Below are 22,104 nucleotides of genomic sequence, written 5' to 3' on the forward strand. Positions count from 1 at the left end.
CTTTGCCATTCAATAGGCCYGTAGCAATGTCCATCAATATAAGAGTGAATAATCCAAACTGAATTGCATAGATTTCCTACATAAATAAACAAAAGGCAGCTATTTGTTTGCATTCAATACCCTTGTAGATATTGTAATTTGCAGAAAGAAAATAGAAAAGGTGATAATGACAAAGAAATCCTTCTTTAGAAGTGAAAGAAAAAGATTAACACATTAATTGTTAACCAAGAGYTATATCAGTCTGCTTCCACAGAATAGGAAGAATTATCTAATCCTAAATCTTGCAGGCTGATTGCAGGGAACTGCTCACYGTCTGCTGGGGAACTAACACATGCAGTATTGTGGTTGTTACTAATGCTTASAGCAGTTTTTCCTGTGCAATCTGTGTCATAAAAATCTAAAAACCTTAAGCTGGGCCCAGTAAATTTACCTTGCTCAGGAGTCATTGATGAACTGGAGGAAGACATGGTCATGTACCACTTGAAAGTAACTTGTTATTAGTCTAAATGAAAGTCTGATTTAGAAACTCCATGCCTCTTGACAGTGCTTTGTAGGAATTACAGATGTGTCCTAATCCTCCCATAAATATTTGCTCACTTGGTTTGCAAGTCTTCAAAGAATGTACCAATGATTATAATTGGTAACACATAAAAAAGATAAGCAATCTCAGTGAGCCAATTTATTTCCAAACCTGACATTCTATTATATCCTGATATCTGATAGTTATTGTAATTTGGCTTGKTCCTTCCTTAAGCATGCCTGAGTAGGACATTTGGTGGAACCATTGCTTAGATTAAGGTTCAAGGCTGTTCTCAGAATTTTTGGCACAGACTTCAGGTTGCCACTTCAACCCCACTCTCACAGTAAAACCAACAGGCTCAGCTCTTGTTCACAGCCCAAAATGCCCAAGTGAGAACAAGACAATTTATCTTTCTGAAAAAAACAGGGTAGTTTTATGTCTGTGCAAGCTATGAGTTTCTCTTTTCASGGCCATACCAAGGTCCCTCTAAATGACGTAGGAAACATTGCAAATCATCTGATTGGCAGATAGCAGCTAAAAGAATATCTGCATCTGTAGGTCCACCAGGTTATTGGGCAYTGTCACACATAACAGGGTGTTGTCTACTGATCTCTCTGACTGCCYATATAAGCATCATTTTCTTGAGTAAATAATCTTACGCCATTTTGTATCAAAAATATTTGGAATCTGTTTTTTCAATTACATTCTGAGCACAAAACATTTTGAATTTGAAAAATTACCTTTCAGAGCTCTTTCTAGAGGAGTGGCCATATTGTTCTGGAAGTACTTTACAGGCAATATTGATCCTGTGGCTACAGATACTGACTGTCATTGTCTGACTCMTGCTTCCAAACCATTTAATTAGATGAACTTCTTTACGTGTAGAAATTATGCCTGATCATTTTGGGCATGGGCCTCTGCATTGTGTTTTAATGAATGAATCCTCAACATGTTCCTTCTTTGCTCTTCCTCATAAAATTTTTGGCACCATCACTTAATAAACCTTGCTTCTTCCTCCATCCTTTAATAAACACAAATGGAATGTTACTGCTCAGAAATCTTTCCCTAGAAAAAATGACTGGGTTGTCACTCTTGATTTCATGAAGAAAAGAATTTTTAGAAATTTAGGAAGCTGAGCAAAGCTATTTTTGTGGCTTTGACTTTTCTGCTACTTTTAAAATGACAGTGAATGCTTGTCTTGGTCTRTTTGCATAACTGAACAAAATAACCTTAATAACTAAAAGAAGGTTAAAAAGAAAATACCAGGTTCCACTGTCACCAGAGTTTTGTAGTTTCAAAACTTTTGAAATCATTGCCAAAATTCCTAAGAGGCTGTAACACAAACATGTTGAGGTACATTTTGGTCCTTCATGTACTTTCATGGTCTACTTGCAGACAATTTAACAGCCTTRTGAATCCTAATTTGGGAGAAGTGGCTTAACCACACCTCTCAGTGAGTGAGGAGCCCACAACTGGTGTTCAACTGCACTGAGTGCAGTTAAGTACCTCTGCAGCAGTTCCTGCTGACCAAAAGTCAAATTTGACCTGTGACATTTTGGAACATTTACTTCGGAAGGGCTCTCTTAACATCTTATGAGTTCTCAGTTATCCTCAGTTATATTTGTCAAGTCAGACAAATTATACTACATACAAACAGAAAGTCAGTTTAGATCTGGAACTGTCTTGCTGCAAGAACATGCCTGTACTGGCCCCGCTCCCAGAAACAACTTTGATCCACATGGGCCAATGCTGAATCCAAAGAAACGTGTATGATGCAAGATGACTCAATGCAGAACTTCTTTAGTAGTCACTGTAATACGCTTTCCAGTTGATAGAGATCTAGTTGGGATCTTTATTTCCCAGGATTTGGCATTATCTGTAAAATTCCAGTCTGGCAATACCATTGATAGTACAGAGATGATTCTGCTTATAATTTGTTTGTTCTGTTTTTGAAGGTCATTTGAACTCTGGGCTGCTCGACTTCCTCCTCTTTGGCAGCTTAATTGCTGCTGTGGATCCTGTAGCTGTTCTGGCAGTGTTTGAAGAAGTCCATGTCAATGAAGTTCTATTCATCATTGTTTTTGGAGAATCACTTCTGAATGATGCTGTAACTGTGGTAAGTAAATTATATATCTCAAAATCACCCAGACTCTAGGGGGTGTCTTCTGAAGTACATTTTCCCGTTAAAAGAAACACTGTACCATCTGTGTACTACTCATGGGCTGCTGTAGTACAGTTGATGGTGTTTCCTGTCTTGCTTACAAACACYGTATTGGGAGGATTAGATGTTTGAGCATGAAAGCTATTTGGAGCTGCTAAGTGACATAAAACCACATAGTTCTGGGCTGGACACTTCACACAAAGTTCCAGGGGTACATGTTTTGTTTGCCTTTGCTGTTTAAGAAGGGCTTTCATGACTTAATGAAATTAGTTACAAGGATTTTAAGCCTTCCTTTGCTATTATTCTTTAATGAACATACTCTTTTCTGCATGTTTATGTTATGCCCATAATTTATATGAATACCTCAGCCAGTGAGAGAGAATACTCTTCAAAATMTTTATATCTGCTCCCTCAGTTTTACTTTAATCTGATGTTTATCAAGCAGATCTAAAACAAAGTGCCAATTTGGAAAAAAACTGCATGACATTGTTGGGGCTTTTTTCTGTTTGTTTGGTGATTTTTTGGTTCGTTTTTGTGGTTTTGTGGTTTGTGGGTCTTTTGTTTGTGTTTGTTTTTGTTTTTGTGGGGTTTTTTTTTGCGAACATGTTTTTTTTCATTAATTTAGAAAGACTTTAGTAGACTTAAAAGAATCMCAAATTTCTACTTATTATTTTTATTTTGATTGAAACACCTTTTCACACCATTTTTTTTTTCAGAATAAAACAGTCAATAGTTTTGCAGTGCAGTGCTGGTGGTCAGGGATCAGGAAGCCCTAAGGCAGAAAGATGCAATGCAACCAAGTTGCTATGGAGCTTCAATTCAGTTTTAAATCCTTTCCTATTCCTGCTCCTGCCTATCTCCAAGGGAGGGTAAGACATGTCCACTAGGCTCAGGGACTTCAACTTTTTGCAGCTAAGGAAGCAAGGCACCTCAAGGTCACTGGSAGCAGCCTAATTGCTCACATGAGCTTGAAAATGACAGTATAGCTTCCAGAGAAAACACAATTGCCCCTGGATATCAGTATCATCTTTACTTTTKGGATATTGCCAAAAAGAAATATTAGAATAAATCTCTGATGAACTCAAGTATCAACACCACTGGCTTTCAGAAGGAAGGAAGTTTTTGTTACTGTGAAGTGAACACACTTAGTCTTAGAATAAAAGAAAATTTGATTGTTCATTGAAGAAAATATAGAAGAGAAGGGCMAGTATGATCAAGAGTTAGAAAGCACAGCCTAAGAGGACATTTGAAACAGTGGAGTTACTACCTTGAAAAAGGAGAGATGGAAGACAGAAAAAAGGGGATAGTATAGCATTCCTTAAACATAAATACGTAAAATATGTAGCTTCACAGAAAAAAATACCATGTCTGGTTGAATACGGTAAGAGTTATCAAGCTTAGGTACAACAAGAAAAACTAAGAAAGACATAGTTAAGGTCTCCTCCATCACTGGAGGAACTAAGAACTGATTAAATTGGCATGTGGCAAAAATGATGCTCACATAAACCTCCTTAGGCACAGGTATGGATAAGGTGAATTCTTTACTTTCAGCTCTATCACTGTTAGTCAATTAAAAAGTTTTAGTACAATTATTATAGTTTTTTCTCCTGTATGTTCAATGTACTTTATGTATGTTCAATGCACTTTATGTATGTTCAATGTATTTCAATTCAGTATCTTATTATCAGTGTCTTATTATTGTCTTATAAAGTATCTTATTTATCTTGTAAATGTGATTAAATTAATCTTTCAAATACGTGGATTTTACAGCTTTAGAAAAAGAAGCACTTTAGAAAACACATCTGTATGTAACAATGCTTCTTGTAGATGGGGGACATATTGAAGTGAGAAATGCAATGTTATGAGATTTTTTTTTTAATTTTTGTTTAATTTTTGTTTTTTTTCTTGCTCAACAGCATTTCTCTGATTTATATAAAAAATATAAAATCTGCAAAATCTTCCCCCTCCAGACAGAATTTCCCTTAGTCATATACCATRTCAGACTTCATAATGTTGAGGCCCCTAAGGAGATTATTTTAATAGGCTCAATTCAGGAGCAATTATTAAATCAGTCTACTTTTCTTTCCAGGTGCTGTACAATGTGTTTGAATCTTTTGTTGCAATAGGTCCAACGAATGTGACTGGGATTGAATGTCTCAAAGGCATAGGTGCGTAGAAGTGAATTCTGTATCACATAATATATATATATATATATATATATATGCAGTATTCTGAACAAAATATTATTATTATGCTATTGAAAACTATTATTTTTCAGCCCTTTCCATTATTACTCAAATTCCCACACTCATATGACGTAGACAAATGTCTTAAGAAAATAAGTAAGTAAATATTCCTGAATATTTGGGAAACTTAATCATATCTATTTTCTTTTGAGGAGACTCAACAGATGTGGAGTTCATTTATGGAGACCACCAACCTTGAGACCTATGTGTCTTTTATTAGTATTTAATAGCTTTTCCTTTGGTTTAGCCTATGCTCTCCCTGCATTCCAGGGAAGCCAACATGGCATARGGGCATTCTCACTCCTTACCACTGATCACCACCAAGTGACGTTTGCCAGTAACTATCAAGAAATTTTATTTGCCTAAAAATTTAGTCACTATTTCCCATTCAAAGCATTATATGAAACTACAGTATTTTATAAATAAATGTTTTAATAGTGACTTTGTCATATTCTACAATATGGTTTTGTAAAAACATTTGTTCACAGAAAATGGGAAAAAAGAGTACAAAGAGATGTAGAGATTTTGAATAAAAGAAAAAATGATGAGGCTTAACAGAAAGTAACCTTGTTTTCCTACAGAATGCTACATGCATGTATCAAGTGCTCAAAAGTTGAGCCTAGAAATGAATTTTGACATATCCTCCAAAATTTTCTCTGATTTACTTGGCATTTGATATTCTCTCTCTTAAATAAAACAAGTTCAAACCATTGTATTTCTACTGTTTAAGCTATGTAGGTTTTGTTTTTCAGTGTCATTCTTYGTGGTGAGCCTCGGTGGGACATTGGTTGGCATTTTCTTTGCATTCCTGCTCTCAYTGGTCAGTCGTTTCACCAAGCACGTGAGGATCATAGAACCTGGATTTGTGTTTATCATTTCCTACCTGTCTTACCTCACAGCAGAGATGCTTTCTCTTTCTGCTATTTTGGCGTAAGTTTCTTTTTATTGCTGCCTATGAAGGGGATGAGAAGGGAATATGGTTTTTACAAATGTTGAAAGGAAGACCTAAATTATGCRGGACAGCTACAGAATATGACACTCATTAAGTTTATGCTGGATAATATTGTGTTCACACTGCACTAAATTGTAGCTTGCAAATACTGTCACTCAGCCTTGAAAAGGAATGCAAGTTTTCCAGTATCTGCTGTGCAACAGAACTCCTTTGCTAAATACTCCTTTGCATGACTCTTTCCTCTCTGTTATTAATAATACTTCAGACTTTACAGTTGTCCATTTGTACATTTGTAACTAAAGCAATATTTTTCTAAGGCACTATGTGAATGCCACTATTCTCTGCACTCTGTGCAGGYTGGCTGTTATGGTTTGCCTAAATGTTACCTGCTTTGGCTTGAGTACCTCTGTGGTCTTTCTTCTCTCAGTATCCATTGATTCCTGGCATACGTTTCTTCCYAGTTTTGCTTGTCATGTTTGCAGATGATACAGAAAGTGTATTCAAGGTCCAAAAATCTTTCTGCAAACAGATCTTTAGTTTGAGATTATGTCTAATGAAAACAAGATTTTAAAAATTGCATTGAAAGCAGTAATCTAAAGTGAATTAAAGTCTTATATGTTCCAATGAAATGCTGTCTTCAGGCCTCTTGAGGTCACATCAGCGTGAATGTTTGAGATATGCTTTTTACCTAGRATAGACTCCACAAGTGCTCCTGAGTGTATTTTCTTTTAGGAATTAATGGTGGTTTTTATCTCTGTGACAGACAGATGGAAATAATATTACATTTTCTGAACAATTGCTTCTTTTTCTAGGATAACCTTCTGTGGCATTTGCTGTCAGAAATATGTCAAGGCTAACATATCTGAACAGTCTTCTACAACTGTAAGATATACCATGAAAATGATGGCCAGTGGAGCAGAAACAATCATCTTCATGTTCCTGGGTATTTCAGCTGTGGATCCCGACATCTGGACTTGGAATACAGCTTTTATTCTGTTGACTCTGGTCTTCATCTCAGTATATAGAGTTATTGGTAAGGGGGTGACCTCCCTGTTCTTACATTGTACTACTGATGTAATCACATATTCTTTAGCCCTCTCCCAAAAAAATAATTGGAGTTCTAGGTTTGTTCCTTTTAAAACATTTCATTCATTTTAGTTGAGCTTATGGTTGGGTTTGGGTTAGCAGAGTAGATCTGTACAGTAAGCTCTATCATACGCTGAAAATACATTTTTGATGATGTGGGAGGATATGAGCAGCCCAGCAGTTAACATAAATCATTCAGTGGCTAACCTTTGTTGACCCAGCAAAAGGTACTGGCAAAATCTCCCAGTAAAATGGACTTTGCTCTTTAACTTGCAGCCTAACAAAAGATGTGACTCCTGTCAGCAGTATCTTCCCTTCAGCTCTTTCAACTTGGCTAAAGACATTGTCTTAAGCTAATGTTATGGTTGACTTCAGGTTTTCGACACACAGTGATATCAGACCATACATAATGACACTGCAGGTTCTCTGTCTTAAGAAATAATTCTCAGGGGCTGATGAAAAACTGAGTAAATAAGGCTGTGGCAGGTAGGGATTACCTGTTGTCAATTTGCTGGGCTAATATAAGTTTGCAAACATTTCAAAATACCAGCAATGGTTTGCCCAGCTAGTTAGTTCTGCTGTAGTTTTGCTAAATTCACAAAAAAGGTGTAGAATGAAGTACGTGTAGAGAGTAACACAAGTAATGATTTGGTGTATGCTCTTACACCTGGGAACAAATTAAACTAGCTTATTTGCCTATTTGTCTTGACTTAAATTCAAATAACAGGTCACACATCTATCGAGCTGGCCGTTTTCCTAGATTCAGTGTTCTTRTTTTGTCTAGAAGCTCCTGACTGAATGAAGTGCCTAGTCCCTTGTCCTCCTTTTCTAAACTGTCTSCAAGCATTGTTCATTTAGCTGCCTCTCACTAAGTGCTAATGTGCCTGAGGTGTTTAAAAGAGTTTTCCATGACTTGTCTTTGACACTTTTTATATTCCTGGAAGGAGTGGTTTACAATCCTGTAACAGATGCAATATAACAGATGTGAAATAACAGATGCGAAGTAATTAGTAAATATTCAGCAATAACAGTAAGCACCCACTAAAGTAATTGATCTTAGACATTGACAAATTAATAAATACCTGATGATATTGGGCCGAATATAATTGCAGCTCTCATACCCTGGAGGAGTCAGATTGGTGGCATTTCCAAGGTCCCCTCCTCCAGAAGCCCTTGTTACACTGGCAAGACTCTCCTCTCTTGGCACAAGTTCAAAGTTCTCTGACAAGAGTAGGATCTGTTTGGCTCTAGTTAACACCCTGGCCTGCTGCAGTKGTACCCCTGTGCCCTGCCCCTGGCAGGAGTGATGAAGCTCTTTTCCCTCTGTATGGTAGGAGGTCTGGGATACACTGAGACAGCCAGAGCTTTAGGTCTCCTGCAGCAGCCAGCATTTCACCGTCACTGTCTGAAGACAGTGCTAGCATAACCAGACAACCCTTCGTAGAACAATGACTTAAATGTCATTTCCAGTGATTAGCAAGGGGTCCTAAATCAGTGCTATTTTAACCCATTTCTGTTAACTGACCCTGTGCATATCACTGGTTACTGTGCTAGAAACTCTGYTCTTTCTCGAGGAATTTCCAAGGTCAGCACATGGCAGAACTTTCCCTGGAGTGCCTGTGCCAGAGGGCAGCACTCTCAGAAGMGCTGCTGGCTTGCAGAAGCAGCTTTGCCAAATTCGTTTGGCTCAACGTAWATGAGAAGGCACCAAGTGGGAAGAACAGTGATCCTGAGGGGGAAACAGACAGTGCAGATTGCTATAAAGGTGACCTGATGGCACCATTTYTGTAACACCCAGCTGGGTTATTGACGTTCCATAAGGGCATCTCTGGACGTGCTGATGTTTGTTTGTTACAGGTGTTGTTTTACAGACGTGGATTCTCAACCGCTACAGAACTGTCCAGCTGGAGATAATAGATCAGGTGGTGATGTCCTATGGTGGGCTACGTGGAGCGGTTGCTTTTGCTCTTGTTGCACTTCTGGATAAGGACAAAGTGAAAGAGAGAAACCTGTTTGTCAGCACAACCATCATTGTTGTGTTTTTCACTGTCATTTTCCAGGTAATTTAACTTCTTGAGCATGCTTCTTGCAAGGAGAAGGAGTCCCCCAAAAGTACTGAATGCTTAAAGCAGTTCTCAGCTGAAGGTTGCATATTGTTTCACTGAACTGAAAGCATAATTGAATTTTTAATTTTAGTAACAAAGATCCTATTTTATGTTTTCATATGGGACCACATGGGGCAAAACACAATTTCCTCTGTGCTAAAAATTGTTCTGTTTTAGCTCCTTGGTATTAATAGTGCCAAGTTAATATCTGATTAAACATCCTTCACCTCATGTGAATAACTATGGGGAACAGTGCTTTTAAYGGGCAGATACAGTCATTAAGTTGATCTACCTGAGCCTCAGTCCTTGTTTTAAAATACAACAGTAAGGAGTGGGACAAGGAAGTATTTAATATTCAAACAAAATAGTACCTAATGGATGAAAAAATAGTAAATGGAAATAKGTCAGTAGATACCAGCCTGCAATGTTTTCTGGAATGTATTACAGAAAGTTTAATTGTGTTCACAAACTCCTGGTATGTGGAGAAAATAGGACATTCAATAGTATAGGAAACACTTCTAATTTTCCACTACCATATTTTTCCTGTAGATGATCTATTTTTCCACTCTTGTCTTTTCAAACCTTTGTAACAGGAGCTGAGGATACTGCATTGTTTTATCATCTAGAAGGACTAGAAATTAACTGAGAAAGTATGATAACAACCAAATAACACACAAATGTGTCTTATTTCTATTTAACAATACCAGCTGGAGGAAAGTCTAAGAAAACTCCAAGTATTTACTGTCCTGTTTCAATCCGTAGGGACTGACTATCAAACCTTTGGTACAGTGGCTGAAAGTGAAGAAAACTGAACACAGAGAACCAAAACTGAATGAGAAACTTCACGGCAGAGTAAGATACTTTAAAAAACCCTATGCTATCCTTAGGATTTTTGCAGAGAACCTGAAGAGAAACCAAAATTGTTAGTGAAAATGTCTTTTTTTTGGAGGGAATGGGCTACCAGATTTCTAGAGCAAAATGTTTCAAACATTTCAAAAGTTATTTTTAACTTGCTGTTTGTCTTTGGTTTGAGTCCTGTGAGGGGTTTAATCATATGGAAGGTCTTGTCTTTCACTAGAGAATTCAATGGGAAATATAGTACTCGGGAAACACAACAGGTGGAATATGCTTCATTCTCTTCATCTAGAAGAAGGGAATGATTGATAATTGCTAGGACAAAGCRTGTGCAATAAGTTTATTTTTCCTTCTTAAAAACTGGTAATATTTGGAAAAGGTATGAAAACAGGCTTTGTAGCTTGCATATTAATAGAAAGACAGGCTAGTCCCCAGTACAGAACAATTATATGCTGAAATTCCAGATTAATAACAACAATTTTAAGTCAGTGTGAATGTTGTGTGTCCCTGGATTTCTTTACTCTTTTAGAATATTTTGAAACACAATCTTTTCCAGTTCACTTTCATGCCACATTATAAAGATTTCATTCTGTAAAAGAAAACATACATTTTCCATATTAATATAGGTTAAAGGATGGAATACTATCAGACATCACAGAATCATCAAGGTTTGAAGAGCCCTTCAAAAACATCTAATCCAACCATCAACCCATCACCACCATAGTCACCCCCAAACCCTATCCCCAAGTGTCACATCCAGACAACTCTTGAACACTTCCAGAGACGGAGACTCTGCCACCTCCTTGGACAGCCTACCACTCTTTCAGTGAAAACATTTTCTTCTGATATCTAATCTGAACCTCCCCTGGCACAACTGAGGGCCATTTCCTCTTGTCCTTTCACTTGAGATGTAGCATAAGAGGCTGACACCCACCTGGCCACACCTTCTTCTCAGGCAGCTGTAGAGAGTGATATGATCTTCCTTGAGCCTCATTTTCTCCAGGCTTAACACTCCTGGCTCCCTCAGCTGCTTCTCACAGGACTTGTGCTCCAGACTCTTCCCCAGCTCTGTTGACTTTCTCTGAACATGATCCTCAATGTCCTTTCTGAAGTGAGGGGCTCAGAACAGAACACAGGACTTGAGATACAGCCTCACCAGTGACAAACATCAGCTGTGRTGTTCCAAACCTGGCATTCTGCAGTAACCATTCCAATGTTCAGAGTGAAATGTTAGTAACCATACAWAGAAAAAAACCCAAATTGTACCTGTAACTTCCTTGGTTTGTATCAAGAATAACAAACATCCAGACTTCTGTCAGCCATCTGATATACTCAGTATGAAATTTTGCCCTAGATGTTAAAAGAATGGTACCTACTTCTCTTGAGTGGAAGAGAAATTTACGGAACTAAGGGAAATTGTTCAGTTTAGAGAATCACCAACACTAATAATGGAAGATGTACTTCACAGGGCAGAAATGGAGATGGTAAAATGAGTCCATAAAAAGCTTTAAAATTAAATGTCAGAATGGATGTTTAAGTATCTTCTTGTTGAGACCCCTGTAATTCAAGAGTACTTGTGAATATATACTGAGTGAAAATATAAAGAATTGCTTAGAAAGTTCAGGACTTCTGAAGAAGAGCTTATAGTAGTTAGTACTTCAATAAATGTGAAAAATTTCAAGAGTTATCAAATTATTCTGCATAGTCACCTGGTCTAACTTGAAATAAATTAAGCTAATTTCTAATTATGCGTTTTAATTTCTGTAAAGATAATAATTCCATTTTCACTTTCCTAGGCCTTTGATCACATTCTTTCTGCTATAGAAGACATTTCTGGACAAATAGGGCATCATTATCTGAGAGACAAGTAAGTAGTAATTAAGTTGGAATCTTGAAATATTACTAGGAAACATCTGTACATTGTGACTTCTTAAGCCTGTGAGCTTAGGGAAAGTAAGAATGTTAAGTGTAGTTTAAGAGGTTACATACTGAAAATACTGAAAATACAGCAAATGTAGAAGTAGTGTATTTTTGTCCTCTTACAACTGGAAACTTTGCTTTCTCTTCCACAGCTCAGATCATGCCTTGGCAGGTGCCTCAGTTCACATACAGGATTAGAGAACTATTTGCACAAGTTTTCWCCTAAGATGTTAATGCTGGTTCTTCGTAATGCTGGTTCTACCTTTCATGAACCTTATGTGTGGAGGCACTGAAAAAGCTCAGCTACAACTATGATAGCTGTTTATTCTGTTTCTAGGATGTGTTCAACACCTCTGAAAGTGRTGACAGAGGGTGTTTTGAAATTACTCTGATTTTTTCAGTCTGTTTGTCTGAAACCAATAATGAACCAGCCCCTCTGTTTATGGCTGATTCATCTTGAGAGAAACAGAATTACTCTGCTGAAAGATACACTCTTTCCTTTAAAGTACATGTGAAGAGCTGCCCTTGTGAAGGGCATGCTGCCATTTCTAGATGAACAAATATGGAGAAAAAGGACATTAAAACTGGGCAACCTTAAGAGTGTGATTTCAAGTTAGGCCATTCTCTCCCTGGAGTTAGGTAATTTCATAGGGGCAGACAGTCACAGCTTTGACCTGCTAACCTCTTGCTGACTCAACACGCCAATTGCAATCCAAAAACCGTGTGATTGTGTCAGCTTTCTGCAGAGCACTCCCCTAACCTTTTCTGACAAGCTGGGTCTGTTAGCTCAGGTTTAGCATTATACTCATGCAATACAATACAGCTCCTAGGCTGGAGCTGGCTTGTACTGGAACCCAACCAGAATTGCTCACCTGCATCCAGTTAATAGGGACAATCTCCTTCCTTTCCTTTTGCTCTTCATTCATTTATGCAGTGAAGAATTTTCCAGAGGCACTCCAGACAGAACATCTTCTTTCTTTTGGTCTGTTTGTAATTTACTTTTAGGGAATAAATTTCAGGACGCTCTATATAATACAGGTGAATATATCTCCAGTTTTCATATTTTGACTCAAAGATGGAGCTATATTTTTAAAATGGCAGATTAGAGCTTGCATGTCAGAAAGTAATCCCTTTGARTAAGAACAGAAGGAGTAGCTTAATGTAGATACATGGCTGAGTGTCTTGTTTGATGACTAATGTATTTTKAATGAGACCAGCTTAAGCCTGGTTTTTGGACTCTATGTACATGAAAGTGTTGCTCCCACAAAGAAATGGCAACCCCTGCCATCCTCACTGATGCATTCAGGTGTGGCAGCCTGAAGTAGAGCCTGTTTGTCAGATGTCCTGGCCAGAGAATTCAGAAGAGCAGTTTTCAAAGAGGAAGAGAAGTTATCAATTTTGTGAATAGTATTTCACACAAAGAGCTTTAAGCAATCTGAATCAGCAGTCATAAACTCAAAATGGCCATTGGACAAGATGGAGACAGTCACTCTGAGCAAGGCTCCAACGCTGCCTCATGCCCTTTAGATGAAATGTTGAAGAACTTAGAATAAAGTGCAACAGCCTTTATCTTTTGGACCCTAAACATGACAGGGCAGATACCCTACTATCAGACAGCCTTGGAGGTGTAAATCATTGAAAATARTCATGGCTACTATGCCCCGGAGCAGAGTACATCGATGGCGTGAATAAGGCCCTCTGGTAGAGCTTTGGGAAGGGCACTGTTGTTCCGAACTAATTTTCTGGTCTGGCTGTCCTACAATAGAGCTGGGGAAAAAACAGATTTCTTTCCAAAGGAGGGGAGAAAAATAAACATAATGAGAAGTTGAAAAATAAGGTAGCATGATCTCCAAAAATATAAAATGGGCTACTGACTCTGAAACAGGATACTGTAATCATAGCACTCTTGTTGTAGTAGTGTTGGGTATGATTAAATGCTTTGTGGCAGCTGCAGAAGTCTGTAGCAGTCTTTTCCTTAACTGTCTTTGCACGCTAATTGAAAAACTTCAAAACTCAAATCCCTCACATTCCTCTGTTACCTATATTTTTCAAAGTGTCTAGTTCAAAAATATCATTTATRCTGCATTAAAAATGGTTTGAAAATAAAATTGCTTGTTTCCATTAACACAGTTTGTTTAAATTATCAGGTGGTCCAATTTTGATAGGAAATTCCTCAGGAAAATACTGATGAGAAGGTCTGCTCAAAAGTCAAGAGACCAAATCCTTAATGTTTTCCATGAGCTCAACTTGAAGGATGCAATTAGCTATGTGGCTGAGGTACTTCTGAACACTTGATGACATATTATAGCATAATTTGGAATTTGATTTTTTTTTTNAAAAAAAAAAAAAAAAAAAAAAAAAAAAAAAAAAAAAGGAAAAGAAAAGGGAATGGTAACTTTAATTCAATGGAATCATGACTGCCACAATTCACTGTTTGGGGTTAAATATACTACAAATATCAAATGCAATCTCAGAATTGTGAAGTTAGGGAAATTTAAGACTTGCAACAGAATTTTTTAAATGAGAATGGAGGAAAGTTTCTGACCTTCTGCAGACTGGATCAATTTTGCCAAATTGTGTGAGAATTTCTAATGTTCTTCATCATGAAGCTAGTCACCTTAGTTCAAACAGCCAGAAATGTGCAGTATTGATATAGTGTAAGGACAGTTTTAAACAGAATATTTTTAAAGTGATCTTTGACATTATAATCTATCCACGCCTGTAATCTCCAATTGAAGTAATTTTCACACTTAGGTAACACATCAGTTAATTTCCTTAATTTATGTAAAAACTATTACTATGACTGATACTACTACTCATGCTAAGTTGGTTTTTTTGGTTTTTTTTTTTTTTAATGAGCTACAGCTAGCAGTCTTCTTCCAATTAAATATATAATTTTGAAGACTGAATTCAGAAAACAAGATGAAATGCAGAAATATGTTAGCAAAATGGTTCGCAAGACAAGCAAATTCTCCTTTTGAGATTTTGTAAATTAACCGTTTGATTTTCAGACCATCTCTAGCTCAAGAACTAATTCTCTTTTGTGTGATGCTTTCTGGGTCACACCTCAGAGAAAGAAAGTTGGATAATGACTTTGATGTAGATGACCATGAAACTCATGTTCAGATTCATTGCTGAATCTGTTCAGCAGATTCATTAAATGTTTCTTCTCTTTAACAGATGCAAAGGACTTTTTTGATCAATAAAACATGCACCAGAATTTTTATCCAATAATGTCTTTGATCCCATGTAGTAAAGACAGATTACATCAGATTAGTAGTTTTTTAATTATTAATCAAATGCCTTGTTACCTTAGTCCAAATGCCATTCATGTACATTGTTTCTTGACGATAAATTTTATTGGGCAAATGTCTACAGATCTGATAATAATAGACAAAGAAATTTAAAATTCTCCAAGTTCTACATAAGTTTTGCAACATATTTTTTTCCAGCAGAAATGAATATGAGTTGTGAGTTGTGAATCGTGCAGCAATTTCACCTTTGTCACTTCAATATTTGCCTCACTGATACACTGTTTCAACAACTTTTTCTTCACTTCTCAAATATGTCTTTGAACTAAATATCTATGAATTACAAGCTGACATTGAAGTTGAAGCCTTTTTTTCCAGGACAAGTAAAAACCTGCCTCCCCCAGTCACTCATTCTCTTCTCACTTGCAAGAAACTGAGGATTTTAAAAATTATTTTATATCTTTTTCTTTGTTCAGCTCTGCTGTTATGATGCATCTGTATAATAAAAAAGASCTTGAGAGAGTTCAGTCTCAACTTAAGTAAATTCCTTACAGTTGAAAAAGGAGAACCTAAGTCATGACAAATGAAAATAATCCAGAGCAGCTGAACAGAAATGACTTAAAATACTCATGGTTCATAACTTGTTTTGGCTAAAATTCCTTCACTGATGACACGGTGTGATGTACACATGAAATATTAAACTTGATTTGAAAAGAAAGTCAGAGTCATTTAAAAAAATGGACAGGATGATGCTGTCCCAGAATCCAATTTTGTTTCTCTCAAGTCTTCTGCCTGCAGAGGCTATAGTGACGTGTGTGGGCTACCACAGCAAAAASAAAGCATTTATTTGGTTTGCTCCGTGAATATGAAAATGTAATGGAAACAAAGTACAGTTAAAGTTGGAGAAATGTAAAATCTCTGTTCAGCAAGTGAGATGATTTTTCATGATYGTTACTGTTTAAAAGGTAGAGACTTGCCATGTGATTTCTCTCTGCTTGATTCAAAACCATAGATTGGTTCAGCCTGTGTACCCACAACATCACCCAACAGATCCCTTTTAGCTAAACAAGAGATTACCTGTAAGGAAAAYGGTGAAGACATAAATCCAAGCTCTTCTAGCAGTGACGCTCGTTTTTAGAACTAAAAGAAAATCACATCTCTTCATATCTCATCTTGTCATGCCATAAYCTCTTTCTAATTGTCTTGTAAACTTCTATCATAACTTAATATTTACTGCTTCCAGGCTGGTAGGCAACAAAAAATGTAATGTTTTGTCTTTGAAAATGCTCCTGTGAGTGTAGTGATGTGTTGGTACGTGAAAATATGTACAAAGCAAAACTGAAAATCTATTGAGGCACAAGAAATCATTSACCTTCTCAARACCAATTTATAAGAAYGGAATASATTTTCTCATTGCTTTGTTTGTTGSGATAATGCYACCYAATGTAAAGAAATGATAAAACCATAAAATGTTGCTTTGTATTTGTCACCTGGATACAACTTGTCCCATGTTTCTTATGCCATTTGCATAAATACAGTCTCACAATTTATCTGCATTCTGATACACATTTTGTCCTAGGTGTTTACAGTTGTAATATGTCTTGTTTCTTTCCATGACCAGGGAGAACGTAGAGGTTCGCTGGCATTTATACGTTCTCCAAGTACAGACAACATGGTAAATGTGGATTTCAGCACTCCACTCCCAAGTACTGTGGGAAGTTCCGTCTCTTATTTGCTGTAAGTAAGGTGAAATGATGGGGTGGTATATGAGAGGAAACTGGAATAAAATTTWAAAATTGAAAAATTCAAATTACAGGGGCTTCAGTCACTACTTTTTAAACTTTAATTAATAATTTCTCCCACAGAAAATGGGTATATATGGATTTATATTGCTGCATTTTACATGCAAATAATTTTTCCAGTAAAGGCTGGTAAGACGAAGTAGACATCCTCATTAGAGTTGCTCCATTTGCCTTTCTTTGGTTGATTAACTTTTATATATAGGGTTAGTTGCTATTTCACAGTCTGCTCCAGAAAAAAAGCCAGGAGAGAGGCAAGGAAAAAAAATTGCCCCTTCCTTAACTTTTAGATGAATCTATCACTGAACAGATCATGTGTTATGTAAACTCTGAAATGAATTAATGCTACATCCTCCTATAAGGCAAAAAACAGTAATTTTTTTCACATTTCCCATTAGTCATTTTCTCACTCATTTTCATTTAGCCAGTCCTTACTCTTCCTTTTTATTTTTAAACTTCATCTTCTTTCCTCCCTCTCATTCCCCATCTTCCTGTTTTTATTTCCTCTTCAACAACCATTGATTTTAAAAACCACTGTGTTTTTCTTCAGGAGAGAAAAAGCTGGACCGGTTTGCCTTGACATGCAAGCTTTAGAGCAGAGGAGGAAAAGTATCCGGGACACAGAAGATACCCTCGCTCACCACACCCTACAACAGTACCTGTATAAACCCAGGCAGGAGGTAAGAGCAAAAGGCTGGCATTGGACATAGTTTTCCAATCCAAACCTAGGTGACAATAGGRGCCAAAAATTGTGAGTGAAACTCAAAAGGAGAGAACCCACTGCAAAATCCTCACCCTCGAGGAAGATAAGCTCTTCATTTGTGTGATTTCTCATTTAAGAAYGTGCCTTTTTAAAAGAGCTAGTGCCTTTGAAATCACTGGGGCCAGTGGAATGCAGAACTGTGTCCAAAAAAGRTTACCTGATCAGGATTAAACGAAGTGTATCAGCTGAAGTGATTCACACAATTATAGGAAGAGGCTTACTTTGAATAACAGTCCACTCTTACACACTTAAAATTCCTGGACCTGTTTCACAGAGAAAAAAGAAAAATAGGAGTTTCATTAATGCCTCCAGAGTAGTCTTTAGTTTATTCTTTTTTATGGAGTTGTTTGCATTTTCATGACACTGATTGAATGCATTGATTCAGGGCTTTCATCTGTATTTCTAAATAAATGAATATTGTCTTCCCTTCCTGGCCACAGCACAAACACCTGTACAGTCGACATGAGATCATGCACAGTGAAGATGACAAACAAGACAAGGAGATTTTCCATAGGACAATGAGGAAGCGCTTAGAATCTTTCAAGAGTACCAAACTAGGAATAAACCATTCCAAGAAGCTCAATAAAATCCACAAACGAGACCGGGGCCAAAAAAGGGTAAAATACTTTCCCAAGGACCCAGATGCARCCACCTATTATGCAAACTAATGTGGGTCCTGCATTTATCTCTGTCCTTTACAACTTCATTAGCTTAGAGGACCTAAGCAAGAAGAAATTAAACTAGGAGGTAACTTAAGGGGCTTCTTCTCACATTCTGCACTTCTCTATGCTTTGGGACTCTGCTTCTGGCTGAGAGATTTCTGATCACTTTAAAAACAACAGACTCTGWACCATGCTACAACACTGTGGGGAGCTTTTGCACGACAGAGTCAAGGTAGCAGGGTAGCACTATCGCATGAAGCACTCATCCAGATTTATATGAAACTAAGAGAGACCACACAGCATAAATAGAACCAAAGTTCCTTTCTTTACCCTGTGCACACTACAAGTGTAGGTGGGAAACTAGTGGCATCTTTATTGAGTCTCAAGGAAAGATTATGATAGATTTCAGGGTTATTCTGCTGGACTTGTCATTTGAAAGGGTGTCACTGCCATTGCTATCTGATGACATTGGCAGTTTTGGTCAYTTTTTGCTTTCTTTTCAGAGAAACAGCAGTGTCATACCAAATGGAAACATTCCTTCAGAAAATCCTGTACAAGATTTTACTTTGAAGGAAAAAGGTAAAATTACTCTTAGACCATTTTCATTAACTCARTTTTATCAGCTATATTGTCAGTAAAGCATCACTAAAAGATTTTGTGATATGCAGCAGCAAATCTGATAATAAAAGTGTCATAGTTCAGAACTCAGAGTGGTGATCTGCTCYGTGCTTAAATGATTTAGAAGTCTGTGTGATTTAGAAGTTGTTTTTTAGGAAACTATATTGAAAAACAAAATGTAGTTGGCCTTTTTGCTCTCCTTTTTATAATACCGTATTTAAATTTTGCAAACAAAACAATACAGTGGCTACAATKTAAATGAACTTTCAGCTTCCATTTGGATAAGGTACACAGAGCTGCTAACTTTTTTTTTATTGCAGCAGGACATTTCTTCCTAGGACATCAGCCATATAAAATTCAGTAGCTGAGATGACATCTTTATGAGTTAAAGTCTATTGTTTGAGAGGGGTCTGAATCAGAGTAGAGGCTAAACAATCATGGTATTACTCAAGGAGGGCACAGCTTTGGAAAGAACACATGGTCAGAGGTCAGTTCCTTCATTAACAGATCCATCACATGGCTCAGGCTTGAAGGTATAATCRGAAGCTGACCGTCTAGAGACTACCCCTAGCAAAAATTAGTTTTGCACATAAAGCCCCAAATTCTTTCCTGTCTTAGCCATTTTTTGGCATTGATGTCAGGCATGGTATGATGTGATGGATGCTAATGTTATAAAATTATAAAACAATTTGTGTCACTTTGAAACTGAAAAGTGSTTAAAAGCCACTGAACTAACTTTTATTTGTGTTCTTTCCTCTGCTTGTGCCTGCAGCTCCTTGATCTCAAAGACAACTCAAGTGAAAGAGAGGGATTTATCATTTCTCAGTAGCTCTAAGCAAAGACATTTTTCCTTATGTATCTTCTATGAATCATTTACTGAGTGTCATTTCTGTTTGACTGAGAGYGGGAGTACAGGCTGGCTCCCCAAGTGTAATATTCCAGAACTACTTTCCAAATACTCATTAGTAGGTCATTCAATATTGTCTTATTAAAGGGYTCTGCAGATAGATGTCATCTTCTGCTAAAAACCAAAACAGTTTAATTGGAGGACAGCCTTAACAAGTGGTTTAGCAGCTATTGCAGGACATATCCTACTGCAGTAAAAGCAGCAATGATCTCATAAGGTTTGAGATTTGTCATGATACTAATACTGACCTGTGTTGAGTGATGAAAATCCTTGTTAAAGATATATCTTGATAACATCAAGCCAACATGAAACAGCATTTTCTATCAGAACTGATACAAACCTCTAATCGAATTGGACTTTCTTTTCTTTTCTTTTTTTTTCCCCCAGATTTGGAATTTTCTGAATCAGAAGAAAATAATGATTATGAGACTTTGCATCTAGGCAAAGGAGTTGATTTCCTGGCTAATGTGACGAAACAAAATTTCACAGATACTCCTGCTGGTAAAAATATTTATTATCTACAAAGGTTTTGTTTTTTTCTCCCTCAAATGTAACAAAATGTGCTAGAAATGATGGTGAATTAGCCCAGGTTTTTTGTTTGTTTGAGTGATTTTATGTATTCTATTTGAAAATACATTTGCTTAATATTAAGGTTGACATAAAGCGTTTTGGGTATCTGGAGGTATGRAGAGCATCACATAGAAACTGACAAAAGTTGTGAACGTGACTACCTAAACCATTTTTAAAACCACTTGTCGTTTCTAGCAAGAGAAAATGTTATTTTAGAATTGTTTTACCTCACAAGACCAGTCAATGCCATTCCTTTGGAACTGTTTTCCACTTGCATTGGAAGTAATTTGTTGTGATTAATTTCTTTCTTCTTATTTCAGGCAAGATTTCTCCTTTTATATTCACAACCCCATCAAATCCTTAGAGGCTTAGAGAAGGCACTGAAAAGAACAGATTTGCAGCATTTCTGGAGCACTCACTGCCCTTGATTTCCAGCCCCTAAAAGCTCCAAAATATCAGATTGGAAGCTTATAACCATATATAAAAGAAATAATATCATATGACTTACAGAGTTATAAAATTCAGTATTTCTCCTTAGCACTTCTGTGTTTGAATTTTTCAGGATGCCACTGTACACTTCATATGCAACCTGGTGCCTGCAGTGAAGAAAAACACTCGTGTGTTACTTGTGTCTGTACACCATACTCTTGGCAGACACCCTTCAATGCAGCTTGTGCATGGCACTGTTTCATGGCAAATTCTGTGTTTGAGAATGCATAAAGAACCCAGAAATAAGTGGATGGCAAGATGCAAAACTTTTTTGTAAAAGCCCTACAAACYTGATATCAACAGGCTCCTGTATCTTACTTTTGACTATTTTGTGGCCTGCTATATGTACCTCACACTCATCTCATTCATTTATCCAGTGGTGAAGTTTTTGGGTTTTTTTTATTTCTTCCCCATCTTATATTTCTTTTTTGATGGATTTGATTTGAATTTTCTGCAGTTATTTTATGCTTAATGTGGTTTTATTTTTTGCTTAACACTTGTGGACTGATTACTTCTTTCATTGATTTTTTTATGTCTCCAGATATCCCTAACATAATTGCATATTTCTCTTCATTAGAAATCCAGTATAAATCTAGCAATAACCAAGATACATGTGTGTATAATGGTCTGTGTACTGACATCGTCACGCCCACACCAGCATGTATCAGTCCATTTGTTTTCACCAACAGCCCTTCTCCTTTTATAAAGCATCTTGCTGTATTATCAAGAAATTATTTTGATTAATTTTGTTTGTCATTTGTCAATTTTTTTTTTAGGAATTGATAACCCAGTATTTTCAGCTGAYGATGACCAAAGCACCTACACAAAGTTCTCACCGTGGTTGTCTGGTGAAGACACTGTGGTGCCATCACAAAGGGCCCGCGTGCAGCTCCCGTATTCTCCAAACTTCAGACGGCTCACTCCAATCCGGCTCAGCAATAAATCAACAGATTCCTTCCTGCTAGCAGATGGCCCAGAGGACCGGCCCAGATCTTTCCTCCCAGAATCAACACATATGTAATACTAAAAAAGATATTATCATCTTTGTTTTTTAACCAGACTTATCAATCCTGAGAAGTGAACCTACTTTTCTGATTTTTCTTCTTTCAGAAAATCTCTTTCCTTCCTGATTTYTTTGTACAACTAAACATCTTTTATTTCCCTCCAATTTAATTAACAAAACATCTTTCTATTTTCCTT

The 22,104-nt window shown here is 36.9% G+C and overlaps 1 protein-coding gene across 1 annotated transcript in view; it reads left to right on the forward strand.

Moving 5' to 3' along the window:
- Positions 1–21,925, forward strand: part of SLC9A3 (solute carrier family 9 member A3) — a 51,218-nt gene extending 29,293 nt beyond the window's left edge. Inside the window, exons 3-16 of the mRNA XM_057379050.1 lie at positions 2,476–2,636; positions 4,771–4,849; positions 5,680–5,857; positions 6,692–6,912; positions 8,823–9,025; positions 9,833–9,922; positions 11,722–11,792; positions 13,993–14,122; positions 16,718–16,833; positions 17,446–17,575; positions 18,099–18,275; positions 18,824–18,899; positions 20,233–20,346; positions 21,681–21,925. Of these exons, the coding sequence (XP_057235033.1) occupies positions 2,476–2,636; positions 4,771–4,849; positions 5,680–5,857; positions 6,692–6,912; positions 8,823–9,025; positions 9,833–9,922; positions 11,722–11,792; positions 13,993–14,122; positions 16,718–16,833; positions 17,446–17,575; positions 18,099–18,275; positions 18,824–18,899; positions 20,233–20,346; positions 21,681–21,925 (1,991 nt within the window). The remainder of the gene's footprint in view (positions 1–2,475; positions 2,637–4,770; positions 4,850–5,679; positions 5,858–6,691; positions 6,913–8,822; positions 9,026–9,832; positions 9,923–11,721; positions 11,793–13,992; positions 14,123–16,717; positions 16,834–17,445; positions 17,576–18,098; positions 18,276–18,823; positions 18,900–20,232; positions 20,347–21,680) is intronic.
- The last annotated feature ends 179 nt before the right edge of the window (positions 21,926–22,104 follow it).

Source organism: Malurus melanocephalus, unplaced genomic scaffold, assembly GCF_030028575.1.
Source record: "Malurus melanocephalus ecotype Western Australia unplaced genomic scaffold, MMel_1.1 scaffold_383, whole genome shotgun sequence".
Taxonomy (NCBI): Eukaryota; Metazoa; Chordata; class Aves; order Passeriformes; family Maluridae; genus Malurus; species Malurus melanocephalus.